Source organism: Bombina bombina, chromosome 3 (assembly GCF_027579735.1).
Source record: "Bombina bombina isolate aBomBom1 chromosome 3, aBomBom1.pri, whole genome shotgun sequence".
Lineage (NCBI taxonomy): Eukaryota > Metazoa > Chordata > Amphibia > Anura > Bombinatoridae > Bombina > Bombina bombina.
Window position 1 is genome coordinate 612203725 of NC_069501.1, and position 26137 is coordinate 612229861.

Consider the following 26137-nt stretch of genomic DNA (forward strand, 5'->3'; position numbering starts at 1 on the left):
AGATGCTTACCCCCAGGGATGTACCCTCCACCGGCTTCTCACCAGGTACATCCCACAACACAACTCTTCCGCCTCTTTAGGGAGGTACCAATCTACCTAAACTCCATCCTAGAAAACAAGCACCCCCGCCACAGGGAGTCACAGACGAGCAGACCCCACACGGGCTAAGGCCTTCAACACCCCCTATCTGATGTTGAAATTAAAAAGATGTAAACCCACTTCGTTCAGATGAACCCCGTCCCTTAAGAAAAAACACTGCCCTGTCTCTCCCTCAAACTCCACATGCCGAATACAAAAAACCCCAATTCTGGAAACAAAACTACTAACTGTCCTATTGATCTTCTTTCTAGAGGCCTCCAGCTTCTTGTGGTACCAAGCAGCCCTCAATGTCTGACCAAATTATTATCAAATTAGGGAACTATTCCCTCAACCTACACAGGTCCTTCCTAATCTTGTCCACCAACTCCTTCTGCGACTGGAATCCCAAGTCATTCCCACCACATGGATAATCAAAATAGCTGTAGGCTGAAACAACCTTGCATATTCCACCACCTTTCTCAACATCTGGTCCCACCTTAAACCCCTAACCCCGAACCATCTCAGGAACACTGTCTCCTCAGGAAAGTTCATCTGCACTCCACGGTCCTTCGCCGCTGCTGCCTTACGGGCCCAATATATATAGGAATGCCCTATAATCCAGCAATGGACCGGACCTGCCAAAACAAAGAACAACTTAAACCTTTAACTCCGGCCTAACATATAAACGATAACATCCAGACTTCCAACCTCCAATTCTCTTAATCACATTCGCACCTAACCCCGTACTGGCCGCCTCCGTAGTGGCCCCGATCCGGAAGGAATGCATACCAAACTCCCCCGCTGGATAACCCAACTTAGACAATGCCCACCGAAAAACCGCCAAAAACTGGAAACGAGACAACACTGACCCGTCCCTGTGAACGAAAAAGGAGGGGGGCCAACTGGCCAAACTTCCATAAAAGCCAACACCATAGCCACCAGGCACCATGCCCCCCGCATCTCCCCAATCCTGATCCACCGCCCCAACCCCTCCTGATCTGTCTTAAATCTCCTGAGCCATATCCACAATGCCCCATCCCTGATGGACACATCACTGGCCTGCAGGCCCCCTTGATCACTTCTATTAGCCCCCACCAATTTAGATATACGGAAAGCTCCAAAAAAGGCCAAAGCAAATGCCGCCCTAAATAACATCCCCTCAAAGTTTGACGAACACACCTCCCCCAAGACCTCCAATAATCTCACCAAGATGCCAAAAACCACCGGACGCCTCACGTCTTTTCCAACTTTTCCTTTACAAATCCCCTTTACCACTAACCGGACCACAAACATCTTAGTTATGTCCTCCCAACCCAACAACTTGAATAGGAACCCCAATGCCGCCATATTCCTCCTCACCACCGATTTCGACAAGCCCTTTTTTCCCCAATCCCCAATCCACTCAACCAATCCCCAAATCCACCCTTCTCTAGAAGATTCAACACTTTTTTCTTGCAGCATTTTCAGCCACTGCCCCCATGCCCGCACATATGCAACCCAAGTACCTCGAGCTAAAGCTCCCCTTGCCACCTCGATCAGTTCCACAACTCCAACTCCAGCAACTCTGGCGAACAGCTGACCCCTTCCTGCTCCGCGTCTGGCACCACTTTTCGAAATCGGGCCCACTGGAAGCAAGAAAGAGCATCAGCAATTACATTTAGACAACCTGGTACATGAACAGCACGAAAATAAACATTCAACAGCATGCAATCCAAAACAAACAGCCTAAGTAAACGCACCACTGGTAACGAGTTGGACGTTAACCTGTTAATTGCAAACAACACACCCAGATTATCTGTGTGAAAAACCACCTTCTTGTCCCGCAACCTCCCCTTCCAAACCCTCAATGCTACCAGTAAAGGGAAAAGCTCTAAGAACACCAAATTCTTAGTAAGCCCTTTTTTTGGCCCATACCACTGGCCACGACCCTGCACACCAGCTCCCCTGACAATATGCCCCAAAACCGACTGACGCCGCTGCATCCGTGAACAAATGAATCTCCTCCTTCGAAACAGCCTTCTCCTTTACCAAAGTCCTCCTATTAAAGTTGTCCAAAAACAGCAACCAAATCCTAAGATCCTCCTTAAGGTCAGCTCCCAACCTTATCCAATGGTGCGGCTCTCTCACCCCAAACGAGGCCAGCGAATGCCGCCTACAGAAAACCCTCCCCACTGGGATAATTCTACAGGCAAAATTTAGCTTGCCCACCAGAGATTGTATCTCACGAAGCTGAAGTTTCGTTTTTTTGATCGCCCCCTTGATGGAACCTCTCAGGTCCATCAGCTTGTCTAGGGGTAAACGGCATTCCATCCGATCGGAATCAATCTCAATCCTCAGGAAACTCAACAAAGTCGTCGGGCCCTCTGTCTTCTCATGAGCCACAGGGATACCAAATTTTTCAGCCACCCCAAAAAAATGCTTCATCAACTGGACGCAATCCGACCAATCCGCCCTTCTTACAAATAGGAAGTCATCCAAATAATGGACTACTGTCGTGAGGCCAGAAACCCGCCGAACAACACACTCCACAAATGTACTAAACTTCTCGAAGTAAGCACATGAAATAGAGCACCCCATCGGTAGGCACAGGTCCACATAGAACGCCCCCCGGAAAAAACATCCTAGCAAGTGATGGCACACCGGGTGCACCGGTAACAGCCAAAAGGCCGCCTCCACATCCACCTTCCCCATCAGCGCACCCTGTCCTGCATCCCTCACTAGACCAACCGCCTTATCAAAGGAAGCATACCGTACCGCTGCAACCTCCGGATCAATACCATCATTCACCGAAGTTCGCTTCGGATACGACAAGTGATAGATCATATGGAATTGCCCCGCCCCCTTCTTGGGCACAACCCCCAATGGAGACACCCACAGGTTCCTCATAGGAGGGTGTACAAATGGGCCTGCCATTCTACCCAAAGCCACCTCTTTGTCTAGTTTGCCTTGGACCATCTCAGGGAATTCCTTGGCTGACTTCAAATTTCCTGAAATTTCCACCCCCCCTTTTTCCACAAACGGAATCCAAAACCCCAAACTGAACCCCCGTGAGCAACAGCTCCGCATCCCCCACCTTCCCTCTGACCTTAGCGAAATGTTTCTTACCTTCACCGGGGTCCAGGCCCTTAGGAGGAATTTCTCCTCCCTTCCCAATTCCATTACCCCTCTTGAAACATCAGGCCCATGGGTGGCTCCCTTCACAAACTGAACACGCGTGCTTATACTTACATCCAGCTCCGAACTTGCACTGCCCTTCATTGTATTGGAAACAGAGGCCTTTTCTGATGGCAACTGCTGCTCCCCCGCCCGAGCTCCCACTGGCCCCGCCACTTGTTGGGCCCCCAACCGTTCCACTTGGGCTCCGAAAGGAACCTCACAAAGGGGTCATCAACTTCAACCATACCCCCATGTCCCTGTCATCCCACCTCATCTCCGAGCGCACCGCCATCCTCTGACGAAACTGTTCGTCATACAGCCACCAGGCCAAAGCCCCGTAAGTCCGATAAGCCCCCGCGATTTAATCATAGTAACAAAACAGTGCGGAGCACTGATCAGGAAATTTCTCCCCCACCACCGCCGCCAAAATACAGAAGGCCTTTGACCAGTTAGTCAATGTCTTTGGTAGTTTGCGATACCTCTTCTTCCTCTTGTCTTCCTCCTTCTTCTCCTTGTCGCCCTTCGTGTCTTCCTTGATCTCCAGGACCTGGTCCAACGGCAGAAGAGAAAATATTTCCAAAAACTCTCTCTTCCATATTTTCTCCTTCACCTCCAGTGCCAGGTGTATCTCCAACAGGCCAATAGAACATAGGCATGGCCTCCTCATCGCGCTCTCTGCTACCTTCACAGCGTTTCCTGTGTTACCCCCACTAGCCGGCACACCCAATGCCACACCCTGCCCCGAGCTGTTACCCCCTGCCCCCGTACTTGCTCCCGCCGCCGGGACCTCCGCAACCGTCCCGACTCCCCATGCCGACACTACGCTCCTGCCACCTGCCTCTCAAAGCTCGCAAATAAATCCCTCAAGCCACTCACCAACGAATTCTGAGCCACACCTGCGCCCCCCTGGCCTCCTTCCGTCCTCTTGGCTCCTTCTCCCTTGGTCTGTTAACACACCTCCTAAGAGCTGGTGATCTGGACCTCCTCTGTCTGCCACTCCTATCCGCCTCCCTCTCCAGCCTCCCCCACGTAGGAGATCGCCTCACAGCCCGATGCCTCTCTCCCTGGGTGAACGAGACTTCTCCCGCCGCCATTCCGCTCCAGACCTCCGAGGGCTGTGGCGCACCAAGGAGGTCCTTCCTTGTGGCCGTATCTGTGGAGAGGAGACAGTGAGAGCCCTATCCTGACCTAGCCCCCTTCTCCCCCCCTACCGCAACCTTCCCTAGCCTCTGCCCCTAACCTAGCACCATCCTCCTCACTCCTCCCTCCCCCCTTCCTGCTGTGGTGCCAACGAGCGAAGCAAGTTCTCCAACCCAGCCAGGTCCCCTACCTGCTGTGTTCCCACTGGTCCAGAAGACGGCCCTTCTCCAAGATCCTCCTCCTCCAAGTCACTGTAGGCAAAGTTAATCCACAGCGCTTCCACTTCCAGTTCACCCGTCGTAGTCTCCGCAGAAAAGTCTGCCCCACCGCCCATCTGATCCTCTGGCTCACTCCCCACACCTGTGGAAGACATACATGCTACATTAGGCCCGTCCGCTGCCCCTGACCCCCCCCTCCTTGCACCCCTCCCCCCGCAGGGGCCCTATGCCCTGTCCTATTCCTCCTCCTTGGCCCCTCAGCCCTGTGCCCCCAGTATTTAGGCTCATCCCACTGTGTCACAACCTACCTGCTTCCATGTCTCCCCCTTGTGTATGCCCTTCTGCATGACCAATTCCCCTCCCCACCCCTGCCTTCACCCTTTGAGGCACCCTCTTCCTCTTACCCCTTCCTACCCCTTACCCTTTGCTTCTCACTGCACCAGCCTCCCATAACTGGTTCTGATTCCCCATGTGTGCCCGAGGTGAATGATCCCCTGCCATGTCCCCTGGTTCAGCGCTGTCTCGCTCAGCATCCAGCGTAAGCAGGTCAAGGCCCGGCCCTCCACCAGCTGCTCTCTTATCTGCCGCTAATCTGCTCCGGCCTGACGTCCTCCTCACGACACCGGCTGTCTCTGCACATGCCAACGCCTGCTCCCGTGAGGCCTTGCTCCACCCGGCGCATGGGCCCTCCACCTGGGTGTGCCTGTCTATCGCCGTCACCACTGCTCCCGCCTCTTCCCCCATCTGGGGATAGCCGATCTGGAGGCCTCGACCGCCTCTGCGGCTTGCCGTTCCTGGTCCTGCCTACTTCCGACTCCACCATGGCTCCGGGGAGATTAGCTGCAGCTAAGTAGTTCCTTAGGCAAGCCGTGCCCCTCACTGTCGCCAGCCTCTGAACCTCTTCCAGCAAGCTGTCCATCCTCTGCGGTCACTGCAATCACAAGTTCACTTCGAACTTTTACTTGTGATTGCAGGGACACAAGAGGAAGGATAACTTCCGCTGCCAGCCTAAATACCTGGGATCCCTTGGCTCCGCCTACCCCCCAGCCTGCTCCATTTGCCGAAATAGGGGTCACCTACCCCTCCGACGATCCTCTCCTCTGGGGCTCATATATATAGTACCAAACTAGCATAAGATATGTGGGAAATATGTATATTCTGTTATTTGAATACATTGGAATGGGAAATATTCATATTTTCATGTCAGGTTAGTGCACATGAGAATATGTGATCTGGTTTGCGCATGAGTAGGATGTTTTTTTTCCCACTTTTTTTTGCTCCACTGACTTCTATTGGGGAATAGGTTATTGTGCGTGATATTCTAAGTTTGGCTTTTTGTTCGGTTGGGTTAGCGCGAGAGCGATAACTTTTTACTTTCAACTCATAATATGAGTGCAACCCGACTCCTGCAAAATGTTTTCTTCTAGCGGCACAAAATAGGGCTCCACTTGTAATCTGGCCCACAGTTGGGTAAAATGAAAAGCAAACAAACAATTTGGACATGTGATTCAATATGAGGATCAAAAAGCAAAAAGCAATGTTAAATAGACAGCACAATATAACATTGAGTACTGGCTGAGACACTGTATCGCTTTGTCCAATTGAGAAACAATTGTGATAGACCTGTGTTATACTGTAGCAGTTGGTTGCAGGATCCGTTAACCCCTTACATTCGCAAGACTCATCGTTGGAAAAGAGTAAACATAAGCCAGACAATTCTAGCAAATAATGTAAACAAACTCACTTGTTTCTGAGAATGATGTCCAATATTCGATGAGATCCAGGAAAACGGAACTGTTGTATCCACTCTTTAGTAGTGCAGTCAATTGCAGCAGTTACAGATACTGCCTGTATTCACAGCAGCATCCCGGCTTGTCTCACAGGTGTTGGGAAGGGCTCCCCTGCCAAACCCTCGATTAAAGCAATAAGTGAACAAAAAATTTTTCAACACCTTTCAGTGAAACAGAATAAAACCCAATACTCGAAAGAACAGTAAGGCTGGTAAGATACGTTTTAAAACTTCACCTTTATTTAGACTCCGTGAGTAAAAAGAAAAAGGCACAGTACACAGACCTGACTACCGCTGACGCGTTTCCTGCCCTATTGGGCACTTCATCAGAGCTACCTGACAGGTGTGTAAAGGCTCCTTAAGAACAGGATATGAGCTCTACACACCTGTCGCATAATTAAATATAACAACAGAAAAATAATATAAGTGAACACCAAATCTAATGTGTGAAATAATAATATAAATTATGCATATTAAATAAACTTGAAAGAATTATATACATAAGAAAAGAATACATATATATACAAAAATACTAAGACTATGTTTTCTTATAAAATTATACTACTGAATCTGCACATTAAAAACGATAGTACAATCAAAATCTGGTGGGCAAGGGCTCATTCTGTTACCCTTTATTTAGATATTCAGAGGATAAATCCCAGTGACTATTCGCTAACTTAAATATGATCAAAACATACATATAATATATGGAGTTATTAAAAACATTTTTAGTCAATCATAATCAACCCACATATAAAATATATTCATTCACTTAGATATACACTGAGAGCAGGAACCGCAAAGTGTCCCAATACATATTATACCATATAAAAGTTAAATGCTAAAGAGTACAAATATATTGAGAGGGGCACAAACAGACTGCTCCCAGTGAATCCAAACATAAACAAAACATTTATGTCAATATGTATAGTCTTGATCATACCAAAATCTAGATATATTTTAAATTTCAAATTCTCAGTATATAAGAAACATTTACATGTGAAACATTATGAATCAAAAAATAACCCCAATACAATTTGATGTCACTAATTTTGTTAATACCAAGAGGAGCACCAGTTTTTAAAGTGTGAATCCAGTAAACCTCACGCTTACTGAGTGCTGCATATCTATTCCCACCTCTGGGTCCTAGTTTGACTGCCTCAATCCCTTGAAATTTAAAACCCCTGTAGCTAAGCATTTTGCTTTACATGATGATAAATCAGCTGGTTTTAAATTTCAAGGGATTGAGGCAGTCAAACTAGGACCCAGAGGTGGGAATAGATATGCAGCACTCAGTAAGCGTGAGGTTTACTGGATTTACACTTTAAAAACTGGTGCTCCTCTTGGTATTAACAAAATTAGTGACATCAAATTGTTCATTGACAATATATAAATCTCAAAATATTGGGGTTATTTTTGGATTCATAATGGTTCACATGTAAATGTTTCTTATACAGGGAGTGCAGAATTATTAGGCAAGTTGTATTTTTGAGGATTAATTTTATTATTGAACAACAACCATGTTCTCAATGAACCAAAAAAACTCATTAATATCAAAGCTGAATAGTTTTGGAAGTAGTTTTTAGTTTGTTTTTAGTTATAGCTATTTTAGGGGATATCTGTGTGTGCAGGTGACTATTACTGTGCATAATTATTAGGCAACTTAACAAAAAACAAATATATACCCATTTCAATTATTTATTTTTACCAGTGAAACCAATATAACATCTCAACATTCACAAATATACATTTCTGACATTCAAAAACAAAACAAAAACAATTCAGTGACCAATATAGCCACCTTTCTTTGCAAGGACACTCAAAAGTCTGCCATCCATGGATTCTGTCAGTGTTTTGATCTGTTCACCATCAACATTGCGTGCAGCAGAAACCACAGCCTCCCAGACACTGTTCAGAGAGGTGTACTGTTTTCCCTCCTTGTAAATCTCACATTTGATGATGGACCACAGGTTCTCAATGGGGTTCAGATCAGGTGAACAAGGAGGCCATGTCATTAGATTTTCTTATTTTATACCCTTTCTTGCCAGCCACGCTGTGGAGTACTTGGACGCGTGTGATGGAGCATTGTCCTGCATGAAAATCATGTTTTTCTTGAAGGATGCAGACTTCTTCCTGTACCACTGCTTGAAGAAGGTGTCTTCCAGAAACTGGCAGTAGGACTGGGAGTTGAGCTTGACTCCATCCTCAACCCGAAAAGGCCCCACAAGCTCATCTTTGATGATACCAGCCCAAACCAGTACTCCACCTCCACCTTGCTGGCGTCTGAGTCGGACTGGAGCTCTCTGCCCTTTACCAATCCAGCCACGGGCCCATCCATCTGGCCCATCAAGACTCACTCTCATTTCATCAGTCCATAAAACCTTAGAAAAATCAGTCTTGAGATATTTCTTGGCCCAGTCTTGACGTTTCAGCTTGTGTGTCTTGTTCAGTGGTGGTCGTCTTTCAGCCTTTCTTACCTTGGCCATGTCTCTGAGTATTGCACACCTTGTGCTTTTGGGCACTCCAGTGATGTTGCAGCTCTGAAATATGGCCAAACTGGTGGCAAGTGGCATCTTGGCAGCTGCACGCTTGACTTTCTCAGTTCATGGGCAGTTATTTTGCGCCTTGGTTTTTCCACACGCTTCTTGCGACCCTGTTGACTATTTTGAATGAAACGCTTGATTGTTCGATGATCACGCTTCAGAAGCTTTGCAATTTTAAGAGTGCTGCATCCCTCTGCAAGATATCTCACTATTTTTTACTTTTCTGAGCCTGTCAAGTCCTTCTTTTGACCCATTTTGCCAAAGGAAAGGAAGTTGCCTAATAATTATGCACACCTGATATAGGGTGTTGATGTCATTAGACCACACCCCTTCTCATTACAGAGATGCACATCACCTAATATGCTTAATTGGTAGTAGGCTTTCGAGCCTATACAGCTTGGAGTAAGACAACATGCATAAAGAGGATGATGTGGTCAAAATACTCACTTGCCTAATAATTCTGCACTCCCTGTATACTGAGAATTTGAAATTTAAAATATATCTAGATTTTGGTATGATCAAGACTATACATATTGACATAAATGTTTCGTTTATGTTTGGATTCACTGGGAGCAGTCTGTTTGTGCCCCTCTCAATATATTTGTACTCTTTAGCATTTAACTTTTATATGGTATAGTATGTATTGGGACACTTTGCGGTTCCTGCTCTCAGTGTATATCTAAGTGAATGAATATATTTTATATGTGGGTTGATTATGATTGACTAAAATTTTTTTTAATAACTCCATATATTATATGTATGTTTTGATCATATTTAAGTTAGCGAATAGTCACTGGGATTTATCCTCTGAATATCTAATTTAAGGGTAACAGAATGAGCCCTTGCCCACCAGATTTTGATTGTACTATCGTTTTTAATGTGCAGATTCAGTAGTATAATTTTATAAGAAAACATAGTCTTAGTATTTTTGTATATATATGTATTCTTTTCTTATGTATATAATTCTTTCAAGTTTATTTAATATGCATAATTTATATTATTATTTCACACATTAGATTTGGTGTTCACTTATATTATTTTTCTGTTGTTATATTTAATTATGCGACAGGTGTGTAGAGCTCATATCCTGTTCTTAAGGAGCCTTTACACACCTGTCAGGTAGCTCTGATGAAGTGCCCAATAGGGCAGGAAACGCGTCAGCGGTAGTCAGGTCTGTGTACTGTGCCTTTTTCTTTTTACTCACGGAGTCTAAATAAAGGTGAAGTTTTAAAATGTATCTTACCAGCCTTACTGTTCTTTTGAGTATTGGGTTTTATTCTGGTTCACTGAAAGGTGTTGAAAATGTTTTTGTTCACTTAAAATGAAAAGCAAACTCGATCTTAGGACTTTTTGAAAGGCTAGCAATATAAAAGTGAAGGTGGGCATAGTCCATTGTAGGAACTCCTGGGAATAAAAATAATTTTGTGATGGATGAGCCTGTAAATAGCCAAACATGGTAAAGATCAATGACCCAGGATGATTATCTGAAGGTAATTTTTACATGAATAACTGAAATAAATGGGACGTAACCTATATCTATCTTAAGGCAATGAAGACTGCAAACTGTTAAGATATGTGTTAATGTATTCCTAATGGTACAGTATGTCTCTTTTACATGTGATAGCTATATGGGACATGAGAAATGTAACATCTGTGAAATATTTTTCATTCATATCATTAACACTCAATTTGTAAAAATAAAGTTGTTTTAAAAAAGGAAATAAAGTTTCACTTTCACATTCTCCACATTCTAATGTTCTTCAGTGTAGGAAACAAGACAATCTGCCATAACTATAGTTAAAACAGTTTCAGAAAGATAATATGCATAAAACAGCATGATCACAGCGCTGAAAATAAAATAAATGTTATGCACATGGACAGAATTATCTTACAAAAAACATTAAGCAGGTGCATTTATTCTACTTTGCTATATGATTATTCTGTTTTGTTTTGGGGTTTTTTACATTCTAAGTTTCAAATTGTGTAGCTAACTAGGATGAAATTACATTTTCAACTATAGTTAAAGTTAGAATTCTGTACATATAACATTTAAATCGATGAATGCATTTGAATAAGATATGACAATTTTGTTTGTTATGTAAAGCACCATTATGTTCAGCATTCTGTTAGTTATTCCTGTGTAAAAGAAATGTGTTTTTAATAAAGGGAGGAAGGAGAATTTTAAGACAATGCTATAGCAAAAACAGCATAACCTTTGTTTTGGCAGAGGGAAAACAATTTATTTATGTAGAATATTCCTAGCTTGGTCTGGAACTATTTTACTCAATAATTTCAGAGATATAAAGATTTATGTTTATGTTAATTTAATGTGTTGGGCATAGATACTAAGAAAATGCATCTTAATTCATCAAGAAATGTATTATTATTATTATTATTATTATTATTATTATTATTTTTAAAATACTGGATAGTTGTAACTTTATTTATTTTTTATCAATTTTCAGATGTATTGTTGATTTGGAATTATATCAAACTTTAGAATTACTTTTCAAGCATAATGTATGCTTCTCTCAGTTTATAATGTTGAACAAATGTTGATCTGTCTTTCCCTGCCTTTTTGGAAGGCAGATCTTAATAATTTTATTGTATATGTGCTGTCAGACAATATCACTTCAGTAGTTTATATAAATCATCGGGTGAGGGGGGAAACTTATAGTACATTGTCCAGGAAGTAGTAAATCATGCAGGAAGTAAGCAAGAGTTGGGACAGTTGCATATTGGGATTTTCAGGAATTCACCTTCTTGGTCTGCAAAGTTGGAAAATGAATTACATCAACTTCAAGTGGACTACATTAGTCTTTATACCCATAAAAATGTATTCTCTATACTTCTATCTTTTCCAAACTTATGGATATCAGGTGTAGTCCTCCAGTGAGTCTCTTCAAGATTTTAATATGAGTCTATTTTTATTTCTGCAAATAGGTTGCAGAATGGACATTTTCAAGAGCTTTCAGGCCCTCCAGATACTTTTCTTCAAGGGTTTTGCTCATCCTTCTGTGTCTAATTACGCTGTCTGGTTTTAAAAGTGATCTTGTGTACCTCTCTGAGTTTATGTAATGAATATTGCTGAAATTGCCAACCTTCAATATATTCTTCCTTGTGTGGGCATATCACCAGCACATATTTCCTCCAAATCCTCTGGAGATTTGTTTCAGCAAGATAAGTCTTTCATAAAGCCCATTATCTTGTTATCATTTTGTTTATTTGCCCCCAGAATAATAGGCTCTCCCACATAATGATTCTCATTGTCTAGAATTATTTCATATTTCGGTCCCAACTCTCTAAAGTTCTTCAGTCTGGTGTGATTATCTAGAAAGTCTCATCAGTAGCTTGACCTTAGGTTTTCTCAGTATAGGGTTCTGGATAGGAAGGAGAGATGCACACATTACAATATAATGCATACAAAAATGTCCATGCTGGGGAGTTTTTAATATCAGGCCCTTGGTGAGAGGATGTGGACTTATTGTGGTTACAGATAAATTGCTGTGCAGTCCTTCAAATTCTGTTACAGGATTTGTTAGTAATGTCAGCTGATATCACTAATTTGTGTGTGAGAAGGTTAGGGGAGCTTTTACTTCCACACTATGAATCATTTACATGGCAATTAAGGTTCTTAACTGAACTCTTACTAAACAGAATTATATCATAATGGACTTCTTAAATGTGATATGTAATTCCAATGCTGCTATATTTACAAAGCTTTATATCCTAGTGTTGCGTATACTTTTGCATAAATGTATAATTAAGCTGTTTGCACCATTTGTTCAGCCTTAGAATTAAGGCTCTGTACCCTTACTTAGCATGATGCATGGACATTGATTTCACAGTTAGCGCTCACCCTGGACACACTGCTCTGAAACATTTTTAACTTGTTTTATAATTGAAGTTTGGTCTAATAGCCTTTCTTAGAAAATGCTAGGAGCATCACATATTCAGAATGTCACCAAGTTCAGAGCGTTCCGAATATGAAGTTATTGTTATTAGAGATAAGCATTATATTGTTATTGTTATAAGAACCAAAACTCCTTTACAAATGAAAGGTTTTAATCTTTGAAGAGGATACTTTATGATAAAGGATATATTTCCTATTATTTTTGGTTATTAGTACCAAAATTAAGTAAACTTTTTAAATCACGTAGGAGAACAAAAGTGAGGGAGTTTAACATGAGCAAAAGATATGCAACAAATATTAATTTTCTAGCAACTGTATGTTACATACCTTAAAATCTCTGTGTATGTGTGTGTATATGTATATATATATATATATATATATATATATAAATAAATATATATATATATATATATATATATATATATATATATATATGATAAAGCAAGATAGCGTCAGCACTTCTTCATACAAAATTCCACTTTATTGAGGTTTCAGACAAAGATAAAAACAGCGACGTTTTGAGTCAACACAGACCCTTAGTCATGCAATGGATTATGGGAAAAATCACCTTCTTTTATAACACCTGTGTATCAATTAACTTGATTTACCTGCATACATTCAAATTACCATTTTGGATTTTTGACCCCTAACAGGTCAGAATGGTCAGTAAATAATCTTTGTATCTAAATCACAGTTTTTCATTATACGATAGAAAGTTCCTATCTAGTGATTATAACCCAAGACTATGTTACAACACATATGATACAACACATATTATTAAAAACATATCATACAAAATTACAGGATTACTTTACATTAATACTTATAAAAACAAATGAAGATCATAGTCTTTGTTTAGACCATTCGGACTAAGTGTTTTTAGATGCTGTATCCACCATACCTCTCTTTTCTTTAACAGTAACTCTCTGTTACCCCCTCTCCTTTGTTTTGGTATGTGGTCAATTACTTGGAATCGTAACTGGCTAACTGTATGTCCAGCATTGATAAAATGGGATGACACGGGTAGTGTCATATCCTTACATCTAATGGAAGATTTATGGGCACTTATCCTATCTTTGATGGGGTTAATGGTCTCTCCCACATAGCCCCGCCCACATGGACACTTCAGGATATACACTACATGATCAGTGTTGCATGTATATAAGCCTTTAATTTCACGTTTTTTATTATCATTTATCTGTGCTATGTATTTCCCCTTGATCATGGAATTACATTGAGCACAGTTGAGACAGGGGTATGATCCTTTATTAGCTGTTGTAAGGTAATTTATAGTATCTTTCTTACTAGTGCCCACATTTGATTTTACTACTAGGTCTCTAATGTTTTTGACCCTCTTAAAGGAATTAATTGGTGTTTTACTAAATTCCTCAATTTGTGGATTCGTTTTATTTAGTATATACCAATGTTTTTTAACAATTTTTGTGATGTTATTACTAAATTGATTATATACTGAAGAAAAGATAAGTTGTTTTTTATCAATCTGATTTTTATTTTTACTCTTATTTGATATTAGATCATTGGGTTCTCTAGTTTTCGATTTAACTGTTTGTTCATTAGTGGTTATGACAGCTTGAGGGTAACCCCTATCAGTAAAAATTTTTCCCATTTGCTTTAATCTTACTTCTTGCAGATCTTTTTCTTTTACATTGCGCATCGTTCTAAGGAACTGGCTCTTAGGGATGGCATTAAATACCCTATCTGGATGGTAGCTGTCAAAATGAAGCAATGTATTGCGGTCTGTTGGTTTGCAGTATAGATCTGTTACTAAACAGTCATCTTTTTTATATACCAGAGTATCAAGGTAACTTACTTTAGCTTGTGAGTGACTGATGGTGAATTGCAAACTTGTTGTACAATTGTTTAATTCCTCCACAAAGTTCTCAAGGGTCTCCAATGTGTCCCCCCATACGCCAAATATATCATCTATATAACGTAGCCATATCTTGCAGTGGCTTTGATATTTATTGCTTGGATAGACATATCTGTTTTCAAATTGACTTACGAATATATTGGCGTATGAGGGGGCCACATTGGAGCCCATGGCGGTTCCTTTCCTCTGTATATAATATGTGTCTTGGAACAAAAAATAGTTAAGGTGTAATATTATATTCAGCATATCTTCTATGAAGTCACATTGAGCATTAGTATATACCTGATCTTTTTTGATAAGATCCAATACAGATTGTACTCCTGATTCATGTGGGATTGAAGTGTATAGACTCACTATATCTAGTGTGAATAGTATATCATTTTCACTCACTCTTATTTCATCTATTCTAGTTAGGAAGTCCCCTGTATCTTTTAGAAATGATTGCTGGCCTGCCGCTATTGGATTCAAAATTTTATCTAGAAAAATTGCTATATTTGCAAAAACTGATTCCGTACTTGCCACTATGGGTCTACCCGGTGGTTCCTTTAGGTTTTTGTGGATTTTCGGGGGTTGTATAAAATACAGGTGTAATGGGATCTATTTTTATGAGAAATGTGGCTAAATTCTTAGTAATGACTTTATTTACTAAAGCCTTGTCAATTACTGCCGCTATTTCTTTTTTGATATCAGGTAAAGGATCATGGTCTAGTATTAAATATATTCCACCATCTGATAGTTGGGACAAAATTTCCTGTATATAATATTCCTTATCAAGCACCACTACCGCACCACCCTTGTCTGCATTTTTGATCTCAATTAGATTATTATTAGATAACTTTTTCAGAGCTTTACGTTCTGCTATAGTGACATTAGAACTCATTCCATGTTTAGATGTTGTATACAATTTATGAATATCCTCTTGAACTAGCTTAATATATGTTTCTACTCCAGAGTTGGAAGTACTGGGTACATACTTAGATTTGTTTGTCAGTCCTAATGGTCTGGTGTCAAATGTTTCCCTCTCATTTACTGTATTACTAAATACTTTATCCTTATCAGTATCTATAATATTACCAAAGTATGCTTTCAACCTTAAGTTTCTAAAATAACAATATAACTCCTTCTCTATGGTAAATTGATTAGCATATACAGTTGGACAAAAGGATAACCCTTTATTTAGGACACTTAGTTCATCTTTAGTGAGTTCATATTTGGAAATGTTAATGACTAATGTCTCTGCCGGGACTGGCGTCTCGCACTGATTAGTGCCATTGCATATCGTATCATTTGATGTTATACTATATACGTTACCACTCCCGGCAGTTTGTTGTAATACATCGAAAGTCCCGTTTATTTCTTGCGTCCCTTCGGGAACCGTCTGTTCCTCAACCTGTTGGATTGTCGGGGGTCGGGGTTTCCAACTCTTGTGTTTCCGTCCTCCCCTCCGGTATCGGTGTCTGTGCCCATGTATAAAAAATCCTCCGATGAGGATGAATCAGTGGCTGTCGTTGTCTTTTCCATCGCGTGTCTCCTTCCTCGCCATGTTCCGCGTCCTCTTCCTGGTCGCCTCCTTCCGACGTCATGGACCTCTTCCTCATTGGTCCAGCGGTACACGTGATTTGCTTTGTAATCCTCGTCGTCTCGATTGAACTTATTTCTCTTAATATCTTTTAACTCCTTCTGGTAGTCGTCAAGGATCTTGTCTATCTCTTTCTTTGTTTTTAGCAAATCATCAGCAGAGAAGTGAGTATTTACTTTGTTTTCACTTTCAGATACCACTCTTTTTTGTGTCTCAATTTCTTCCTGCAGGCATTCCACTGTCCAAACAATGATATCGAATGAACACTTGTTCAGTATACATTCAAATCTTTTTTTATATTTATCATTATTGGTCATAATTGTCGGTCTCAGCTTTATTCTTAAGCCCCTTGGGATTCGTCTTACACGGAAATATTCCGCAAGGGTGACACTGTGTAGTTCATATGACAAAAGCTTTTTCCTTGCCTTTTCCCACACTTTAACAATGCTGGCATTCGATATTCCTTTCAAAAAGTCTCTTGGACCTCTGGCTAAAGCCGTGATTCGTGAAGCATCTAAGTCTGAATATGAAAAAACATTCGTGTCTTCATCTGTTACCTCCATTCTGTTCCCAGGTGCACGTAACTTGTAGCAGGAAAGTATAGACACAACTTTAACAGGTAAGTCCAGCACCTTTCTTAATGCTATTTTTTCAGCATTTTTTCAGCAACCTTTTTTAAGATTATAGCAGTGCACGACCACTGAGTGGGGTCTGCCAGCCCACATTTATGGATATGATAAAGCAAGATAGCATCAGCACTTCTTCATACAAAATTCCACTTTATTGAGGTTTCAGACAAAGATAAAAACAGCGACATTTCGAGTCAACACAGACCCTTAGTCATGCAATGGATTATGGGAAAAATCACCTTCTTTTATAACACCTGTGTATCAATTAACTTGATTTACCTGCATACATTCAAATTACCATTTTGGATTTTTGACCCCTAACAGGTCAGAATGGTCAGTAAATAATCTTTGTATCTAAATCACAGTTTTTCATTATACGATAGAAAGTTCCTATCTAGTGATTATAACCCAAGACTATGTTACAACACATATGATACAACACATATTATTAAAAACATATCATACAAAATTACAGGATTACTTTACATTAATACTTATAAAAACAAATGAAGATCATAGTCTTTGTTTAGACCATTCGGACTAAGTGTTTTTAGATGCTGTATCCACCATACCTCTCTTTTCTTTAACAGTAACTCTCTGTTACCCCCTCTCCTTTGTTTTGGTATGTGGTCAATTACTTGGAATCGTAACTGGCTAACTGTATGTCCAGCATTGATAAAATGGGATGACACGGGTAGTGTCATATCCTTACATCTAATGGAAGATTTATGGGCACTTATCCTATCTTTGATGGGGTTAATGGTCTCTCCCACATAGCCCCGCCCACATGGACACTTCAGGATATACACTACATGATCAGTGTTGCATGTATATAAGCCTTTAATATCACGTGTCATCCCATTTTATCAATGCTGGACATACAGTTAGCCAGTTACGATTCCAAGTAATTGACCACATACCAAAACAAAGGAGAGGGGGTAACAGAGAGTTACTGTTAAAGAAAAGGTATGGTGGATACAGCATCTAAAAACACTTAGTCCGAATGGTCTAAACAAAGACTATGACCTTCATTTGTTTTTATAAGTATTAATGTAAAGTAATCCTGTAATTTTGTATGATATGTTTTTAATAATATGTGTTGTATCATATGTGTTGTAACATAGTCTTGGGTTATAATCACTAGATAGGAACTTTCTATCGTATAATGAAAAACTGTGATTTAGATACAAAGATTATTTACTGACCATTCTGACCTGTTAGGGGTCAAAAATCCAAAATGGTAATTTGAATGTATGCAGGTAAATCAAGTTAATTGATACACAGGTGTTATAAAAGAAGGTGATTTTTCCCATAATCCATTGCATGACTAACGGTCTGTGTTGACTCGAAACGTCGCTGTTTTTATCTTTGTCGTAAACCTCAATAAAGTGGAATTTTGTATGAAGAAGTGCTGACGCTATCTTGCTTTATCATATCCATAAATGTGGGCTGGCAGACCCCACTCAGTGGTCGTGCACTGCTATAATCTTAAAAAAGGTTGCCCAAAAAAAGGCTGAAAAAATAGCATTAAGAAAGGTGCTGGACTTACATGTTAAAGTTGTATATATATATATATTATAACTGGCATTCAAAAGTTTGGGGTTACTTAGACATTTTCATATTTTCCATGAAATAATACATGAAATGAGTAGGTTAAAATAATGAACCATCTCCCACAAAATGGATTGGCTTGATGGGCACTTCTTACGTACCATATGGCCAAGCTGCTCCCACAACAGCTCAATAGGATTGAGATCTAGTGACGTGTTGGCCACTCCATAAAAGACAGAAGACCAGCTGACTGATTCTTCCCTAAATAGTTATTGCACAGTTTGGAGCTGTGCTTTGGGTCTTTGTCCTGTTGTAGTTGGAAACTGGCTCCAATCAAGTATGGCATGGTGTTGCAAAATGGAGTGATAGCCTTCCCTTTTCAAGGTCCCTTTTACCCTGTATAAATCTCCCACTTTACCACCACCAAAGCACCCCCAGACTATCACATTGCCTCCACCATGCTTGACATATGGCATCAAGCACTCCTCTAGCATCTTTTCATTTGGTTTGCGTCTCATGAATGTAAGGTGTCTGTTTCTCAAGCTAGGCTCTCTAATGTATTTGTCCTCTTGCTCAACTGTGCACCAGGGCCTCCTACTACTCTATTCTGGTTAGAGCCAGTTTGATTTGTTCTGTGAAGGGAGTAGTACACAGAGTTGTACGAGATCTTCAGTTTATTGGCAATTTCTAGCATGGAATGGCCTTCATTTTTCAGAACAAGAATAGACTGACGAGTTTCAGAAGAAAGTTCTTTGTTTCTGGCCATCTTGAGCCTGTAATGGAACCTTCAATTTCTGATGCTCCATATACTCAAAAAGTCTAATGAATGTTTTATTGTTTCCTTAATCAGCACAACAGTTTTCAGCTATACTAACATAATTGCAAATTGGGTTTTGTAATGATCAATTAGCCTTTTTACATGATAAACTTGGATTAGCAAACACAACGTGCCATTAAAACACAGGACAGATGGTTGCTGATAATGGGCCTCTGTACGCCTATGTAGATATTCCATTAAAAAACAGTCATTTCCAGCTAAAATAGTCATTTACAACATTAATAATGTCTACCCTGTATTTCTGACCAATTTGATGTTATTTAAATGGACAAAAAAATTGCTTTTCTTTCAAAGACATGGAAATTTCTAAGTGACACAACTTTTTAAACACCAGTGTGTGTGTATATATAAATATATATATATATACAAACACACACTTTTTTTTTTTACCTCTCACTACCTCTATTTCATCTTCTTAGCAACCTTTCCCTCACACTCTGCTCACCCTCATAATCCTTACACACCAGCATCTGTTCATCCTCTTAGCCCCGCCTCTTCAAACACAGCCTCCTACTCAATCTCTCTTCCCACCACCCTTTTCAGCCTGCCTCTTCACAGTCTGCTTCACACCATCTTATTCCTCTCTCCATCACACACAGCACCCTCCTCACCCTCTGTCTCTTACACACAGCCTCCTTCTTATCTTCTCTCCTGAGGACTGCCCTACTTGTCCTCTTAGCTCACTGTTCTTCACATGCCAGCCCTTCCTCACCCTCTCAGTCCCCCTCTCCCTGTATTTTTTTTAAATATATATGTCTGCACAAATTGTATTTACAAACACACACAAACACATATATAGTTTTCACTAGTAATGTCAATGATAATGTCATCAACAATGTCATGTGTGATGTCATCAGTGATGTAATTGATGCTGTCATGCAAAGTTCCCAAGGGGGAAGAAGGGGCAGTTTAAGTTAGGAATTTCCTTTTAAAAGTTTTGTAGAAAACTTAAATTCTGACTTTAGTTGCTTTTCCCTAAGAAATTTAAAAAAAATATAATAATAATCTACAGGTACGTTAGGGGGAAATTTTTAAGAATACAAATATAATCAGTATTTTCTGAATAGTGGGAAAAAACCTAACTTACATTTTTGCATGCGCGTGCATGAATTCCCCCATAGAAATCAATGAAGAAAAAAAAGTGAAAAAAATCCTAACACCCTACTCGTGCGCTAAACCAAATCACCATAAGCCCCTAGCCTAATAACCCCTAAATCTCAACATAGCCAACTGCAAAGTTCCCATTACACTATTAACCCCTAAACTGTCACCCCCAACATCGCAAACTATCTAAATAAACTATTAACACCATAAACCGCCACCCCCACATTGTAAACTATCTAAATAAACTATTAACCCCTAAACCACCACAACCCCCACAACGCCAAGTAATAAACTAACATTTAAACTCCCTAACCTAACACCCATTAACTTAACCCAAATTAAAATACCCCTAAATTTACAAAACAAATCCTAACTACCTTAAAAAAAATTACCTGTAAAATCAAATAAAAACCTAATCTTACCTTTAAAAATAAAAACTAACATTGCTAAAAAAATAAAAAAGATCTAACATTACAGAAAAAAAACCTAACATTACAAAAAATAAAAAAGTCTAACATGGAAAAAAATAAAATATTAATTACCCAAAAAATGCAAAATGTAATCCTATTCTAATACCCCAAAAAGCACCCCCCCCCCAAAAATAAAAAAGCCCTATTCTAAAACTAAACTACCACAGCTCTTAAAAGGTGCCATTTGTAGGGCATTGCACTAAAGTGAGCAGCTCTTTTTCAAAATAGCCACTAACTCTAACATTACAACCCTTCCACCCCCCAAAATAAAAAAACCTAACTAAAAAAAACTAAATTACCAACTGCCCTGATGATGGCGGCGCTCCATCTTCTTCATCCAGGCGGCGGTCCATCTTCTTCATCTAGGCACTGGCTGAGGCAGTGGTCCTCATCTTGCGAGCTTCAACACGGAGTTCCTCTTCATATGGTCTCCAGCCACACACTGAATAATGAATGTGAGGTACCCCTTTTATATAGGGGTACCCTTGCATTCCTATTGGCTGATTTGAATCTTCAAATTCAAATCAGCTGATAGAACGAACGCTTTTTTGGGCAGCAAAAGATCTGTATGCCCTTTTAAGGGCAATGCCCATTCAAATGCCCTTTTCAGGGCAATTGGTAATTTAGTTACATATTTTTTTTTGGGGGGGTGGGGGGGGGATTGTAATGTTAGAGGGGTTTGTGTTTTTTTTAAAAAAAGAGCTGATCGCTTTAGGGCAATGCCCTACAAAAGGCCCTTTTAAGGGCTATTGGCAGTTTAGCTTTAGAATTTGGATTTTTTTATTTTGGGTTTTTTTTGGGGGGTTATTAAAATAGGATTACATTTTTCTTTTTTTTTGGTAATTTTTTTATTTTCTGTAATGTTAGATTTTTTATTTTTAGTAATGTTAGTTTTTTATTTTTAAAGGTAAGATTATGTTTTTATTTAATTTTATAGGTAATTTTTTTTTTAAATCAAGGGGTATTTTAATTTGGGGGTGTTAAATTAGGGGGTTTAGATGTTAGTTTATTACTTTGCGTTTTGGGAGGATGGCGGTTTATGGGTTAATAGTTTATTTAGATAGCTTGTGATGTGGGGGGATTGTGGTTAAGGGGTTAATAGTTAAGTTTAGTGTTTGAGATGTGGGGGGATGGCACTTTAGGGGTTAATGTTTAAGTTTTTTTTAGAGAATTAAATTGGGGTTAATATTTAAGTTTTTTTTAGAGAATTAAAGTGACGATACCAAAAAGTTGAATTGCATGACTAGAATATATCACCTAAGTATCTCTAGGTTAAAAAAGAAAGCTATTTTAACTCAAAATATATTCAGTAGGGGGAACTTCCGGGAGGCGGCCATGATAGGTCGCACAACACCACTCTGCTCCAGTCTTCTAATCTATTTTGTTTGATATAAGACTCCAGGCGGCACATCTATCTATCACACAGCAAGATTCTTTATTGATTGAAGATCCCGCATCAGATGAGCCTAAAAATATTGAGATTACCGTGACTTTGAGCACCCGGAGCTCTCTGTAAGGCTGAGGCCTTTCACTTACCCCCCGGCGAGGCACATCTGGGCCTTGTCGTTAGGCAGCACACAGTGCTGAATACAAAGCGCCAAGAAAACGCTAGCTCAGATATACTATAAAAAATCGGTAGCAGATCTATCTATATGAGAGACACGTAGCAACTATATCGTAACCGGATGTATCTCTGCAAACTATTTCTCTCTGAAGCCTGTCTGCATGATTAAGCGAGATGGAAATGGAGTCAGTTAATTTTCTGATGGCTGAGCTAAGCAAACTCCTATATGTCTACCAAGCTAAATTTACAGAGGATCTGCGGATTGCATTCACCTTACCCGTGCTTAACAGTGCTGAAGACTGTCTACCAGCTCCTTCTCCTGTGACAAAGGGAGGCTGCGCCGCTTCGGGGCCCCAGCGGCAGTTGCCTGCCCTCTCGAGTAGCGATCAAGTACAAGAACAAGGAGTCCTGCATATAACACAGGTGAATGCCTCCCCTGTGTTTACTATCCTAGCAAGGGAAGATACGGCGGACAGACGCAACTTGGTAAGCAGTGCTGGTCGCGGCTTACTAAATGACAATCGGTCACTGTCAGGTAAAAGTGTAACCGGACATTATAACCGAACATCTATTTCTACAACTCCGGAAACTGTATCTCCACAAGTACCGCACCGTGACTCACCTACTAGCTTTAAAGCCTTAAGCGGTGTTTGGGGACGCAGATCAGCCATCTCTATTCTACAGCGAAGCCACTCATCACCTTGGTTTACATGTGTAAAGCCCTTGCAATATTTAAACGTGGGGCTTGATACTCAAAGAGCAGCTGATGGGAACCACCTAGCCTGGAGACTTGGTATTGGTTGAACCCCATTTAAAAAGACCCCATCGTCTGGATGGATAGATGTACTTGTGCTATAGATATGCACATCATACAGATAACTGTACATACCTGACTCTATGATGGTTGCTAGCCTGATGTTCTTGTTTTGTCCTGGGTTTCTGTATAATTTTGTGTTCACAGTCTCACTTTAACTCTCTCTTTCTATTGAGATAAGGATTGACCTAAGATAGGTAGCTAGTTATAGCTTTTCTGTTCCTAACAATTAGCTATCCTGCAGAATGAAGTCACTTATAAGTCCAACAGCTCCCACTAATTGCTAAATTTAGCTAACACACACGTTTTGGCCCTTATCTATTTCCTTGCATATAAATGTAAAATTGCAGGTTGTGCCTATTTAAGGCTCCATATATAAGGTATAGCATCAGGCCAATATTTAACCAGCTTCCCCCTATTTTCCCTCCTAGCAAACTCCTAGTGACTTATAAGTTCATTAGACAATGTATATGGATATCTCACTTTGTACTGTTCAAACTTTTTTGTGTTGATGTCATAGTTTATCTTGCTCTTAATGACTAGCTGATTTACAGAATGTATTCATTTATAAGTATGATATGTTTTCATTTACTACAACAAGCTATAGCCTGAGACATATTGCAATGACTTAATTTGTATTTACTGCACATTTGATATGCAAATCATCCCTAGCTGTATACAGGATACACCCTAACACCCTTCATATCTAGTTGAGACAAAAGTTTATCACTGTATGAGGGATACAGTAACGACACCAGCCCTTATAATTTTTGGGGGCACACACATGCAAAATTATACACCTAGGTCCACTTTGAGTCCTATTACTTACTAGAAATTAAGCTTGATAATTTGGCTACTGTCTAATTCCTCTCAGGGCTATGGGCCAGCAAAGTTAACTTTCCCAACCACCTCTTCTTCCGTTCCAGACCCATATTGATCCAAAATCTGCATAGCTAATATACGCCTAGTGTTTTATGAGATAGGACATCCAGTCGACTCACTTTTTTTTTATAGGAGTGTATCTCCTGAGTATATTGCAAAGTACTCCAAGATTGGTAAGACGGCAGAAGAGTTAAGTATCTTTCAATAAATTCTATCTAAATCAGACATATAGAGGTGTAATTTTTAGTTTCTGCTACCCATCACATACAACTTTAGCATCACAGAAAAATAAATTATAAAATTCTAGGTCAATACTGCGAAAGCATAAAAGACCGTATTAAAAATAAAAACTAGAAGTTCAACATGTGGGATCCAAGAGAGGTCTCTCCCAGTCAAAGGTTACCTCCTATAGCTTTGTACTCTTCATTTTAGTAAGAGGTCCAAGAGAGGCCTCAGCTGCCATCTAGGGGGTATGCAGTTTTGATAGGCAAGTACTATACATATACTTCTATGATGTGTCATTAACATGTACTATTTATGCTAATTTTCTATTGTTTGTATGTTTATTATCAGTTATTCCTGTGTTTCCTTTTGATGACATGACATGCATGTATGCCTTTAATTGAACTTCAATAAAAATATTAAAAAAAAAAAAAATATATATATATATATATATATATATATATATATATATATATATATATATATATATATATATTCAGTAGCTTCTTTACATTGTAAAGGTTGCATGACCCAGGACTTGCAAGGGAACATGTGTCTGACATTTGCAGTTACTTTATTTTCCTCCTCAGTTTAAAGAAGTTTACTATGAAATCGTGTTAGAGTTCAGTGAAATCCTATGAGATCACAGTGAAATCAGCACTGATGATGTTGATAGCAGGCTCCCCCTGCTGATAGACTCCTGCACTGCAGCTAGATTGATACTGTGCTGAAAAAGCACTGTACTGACGTTGTCAGGTGGCAACATAACTGTATAACTTGCACTGCTTCAAAATTAAAGTTAATTTGAATTAACTCAAAATTTATAAAAGCTATATACTTCAAACTACCAAAGGGCATTAGATCAAGTCCAAAGCTATCAGCATGCTAATTTTATGAGATTACTATCAGCCATTTAAGATGTAGCACTGAACAAAAATCCCAATTATAAGTCAATCAATTTTTTCTGAAAAACAGCACTTTTTCTACATAACTTAAAATGGTTTGACCTATTTAATTAAAATTTAGCAGTTTTGTAGCCACTAGTAATAGCTACAAAACTGTTAGTGTCAGCAAAATTAATTTTTTTGTTTTTGAAAACTGAGATTTAAACAGAAACCTTGTACAGACTTAAACTATAGCTGCCCTACCAGTCAGCTATAATAGAAATAGAAAGAAAGAATGAAAGAAAGAATTAAAAAATGTTGACACATTTTTTACTAGTTAAGACTGAGATAGATAGATAGATAGATAGATAGATAGATAGATAGATAGATAGATATGCTGCAATATTTTACATAGCTGATTCTTTGCACAAGGTTTTGCCCTTGAATTAGACATCTCTCTAATCTTTGTATTCAGCCTGGGAAAACTTGTTCTGACACCTTGTTTTTCGTCTGCTTTTCACGTCAGACTTCATTAGTCAGGTTTGGTACTGATCTTTATATGTCCCGGCAGTGTTTGTGTTCACTATCACAGCGCCTTTTCTCCTCACCTATTATACATAACAGATCCTGTTCCACACGGAGTCTTTTTATATTGCTATTTAATATACTTTCATTGCAAGTCACTGCCTGTAGGTCTGACCCCTCTCCTCTGTGTGTCTTTAATTTCAGATCCAGGTTATCAGCTTTGTCACAGAACAAAACTGGGACTCACTAGAGGTTTTCGATGGTGGGGACAACACTGTCACCATGTTGGGAAGCTTTTCAGGTACTGTCCTATAGTTTACTTTTTAGATGTATCTCTTGTCAATAAA

At 39.7% G+C, this 26137-nt stretch overlaps 1 protein-coding gene across 1 annotated transcript in view; it reads left to right on the forward strand.

The window, feature by feature from the left end:
• Positions 1-26137, forward strand: part of LOC128652451 (CUB and sushi domain-containing protein 2-like) — a 1617569-nt gene that overhangs the window by 1363436 nt on the left and 227996 nt on the right. Inside the window, 1 exon segment of the mRNA XM_053705390.1 lies at positions 25995-26091. Coding sequence (XP_053561365.1) covers positions 25995-26091 — 97 coding nt within the window.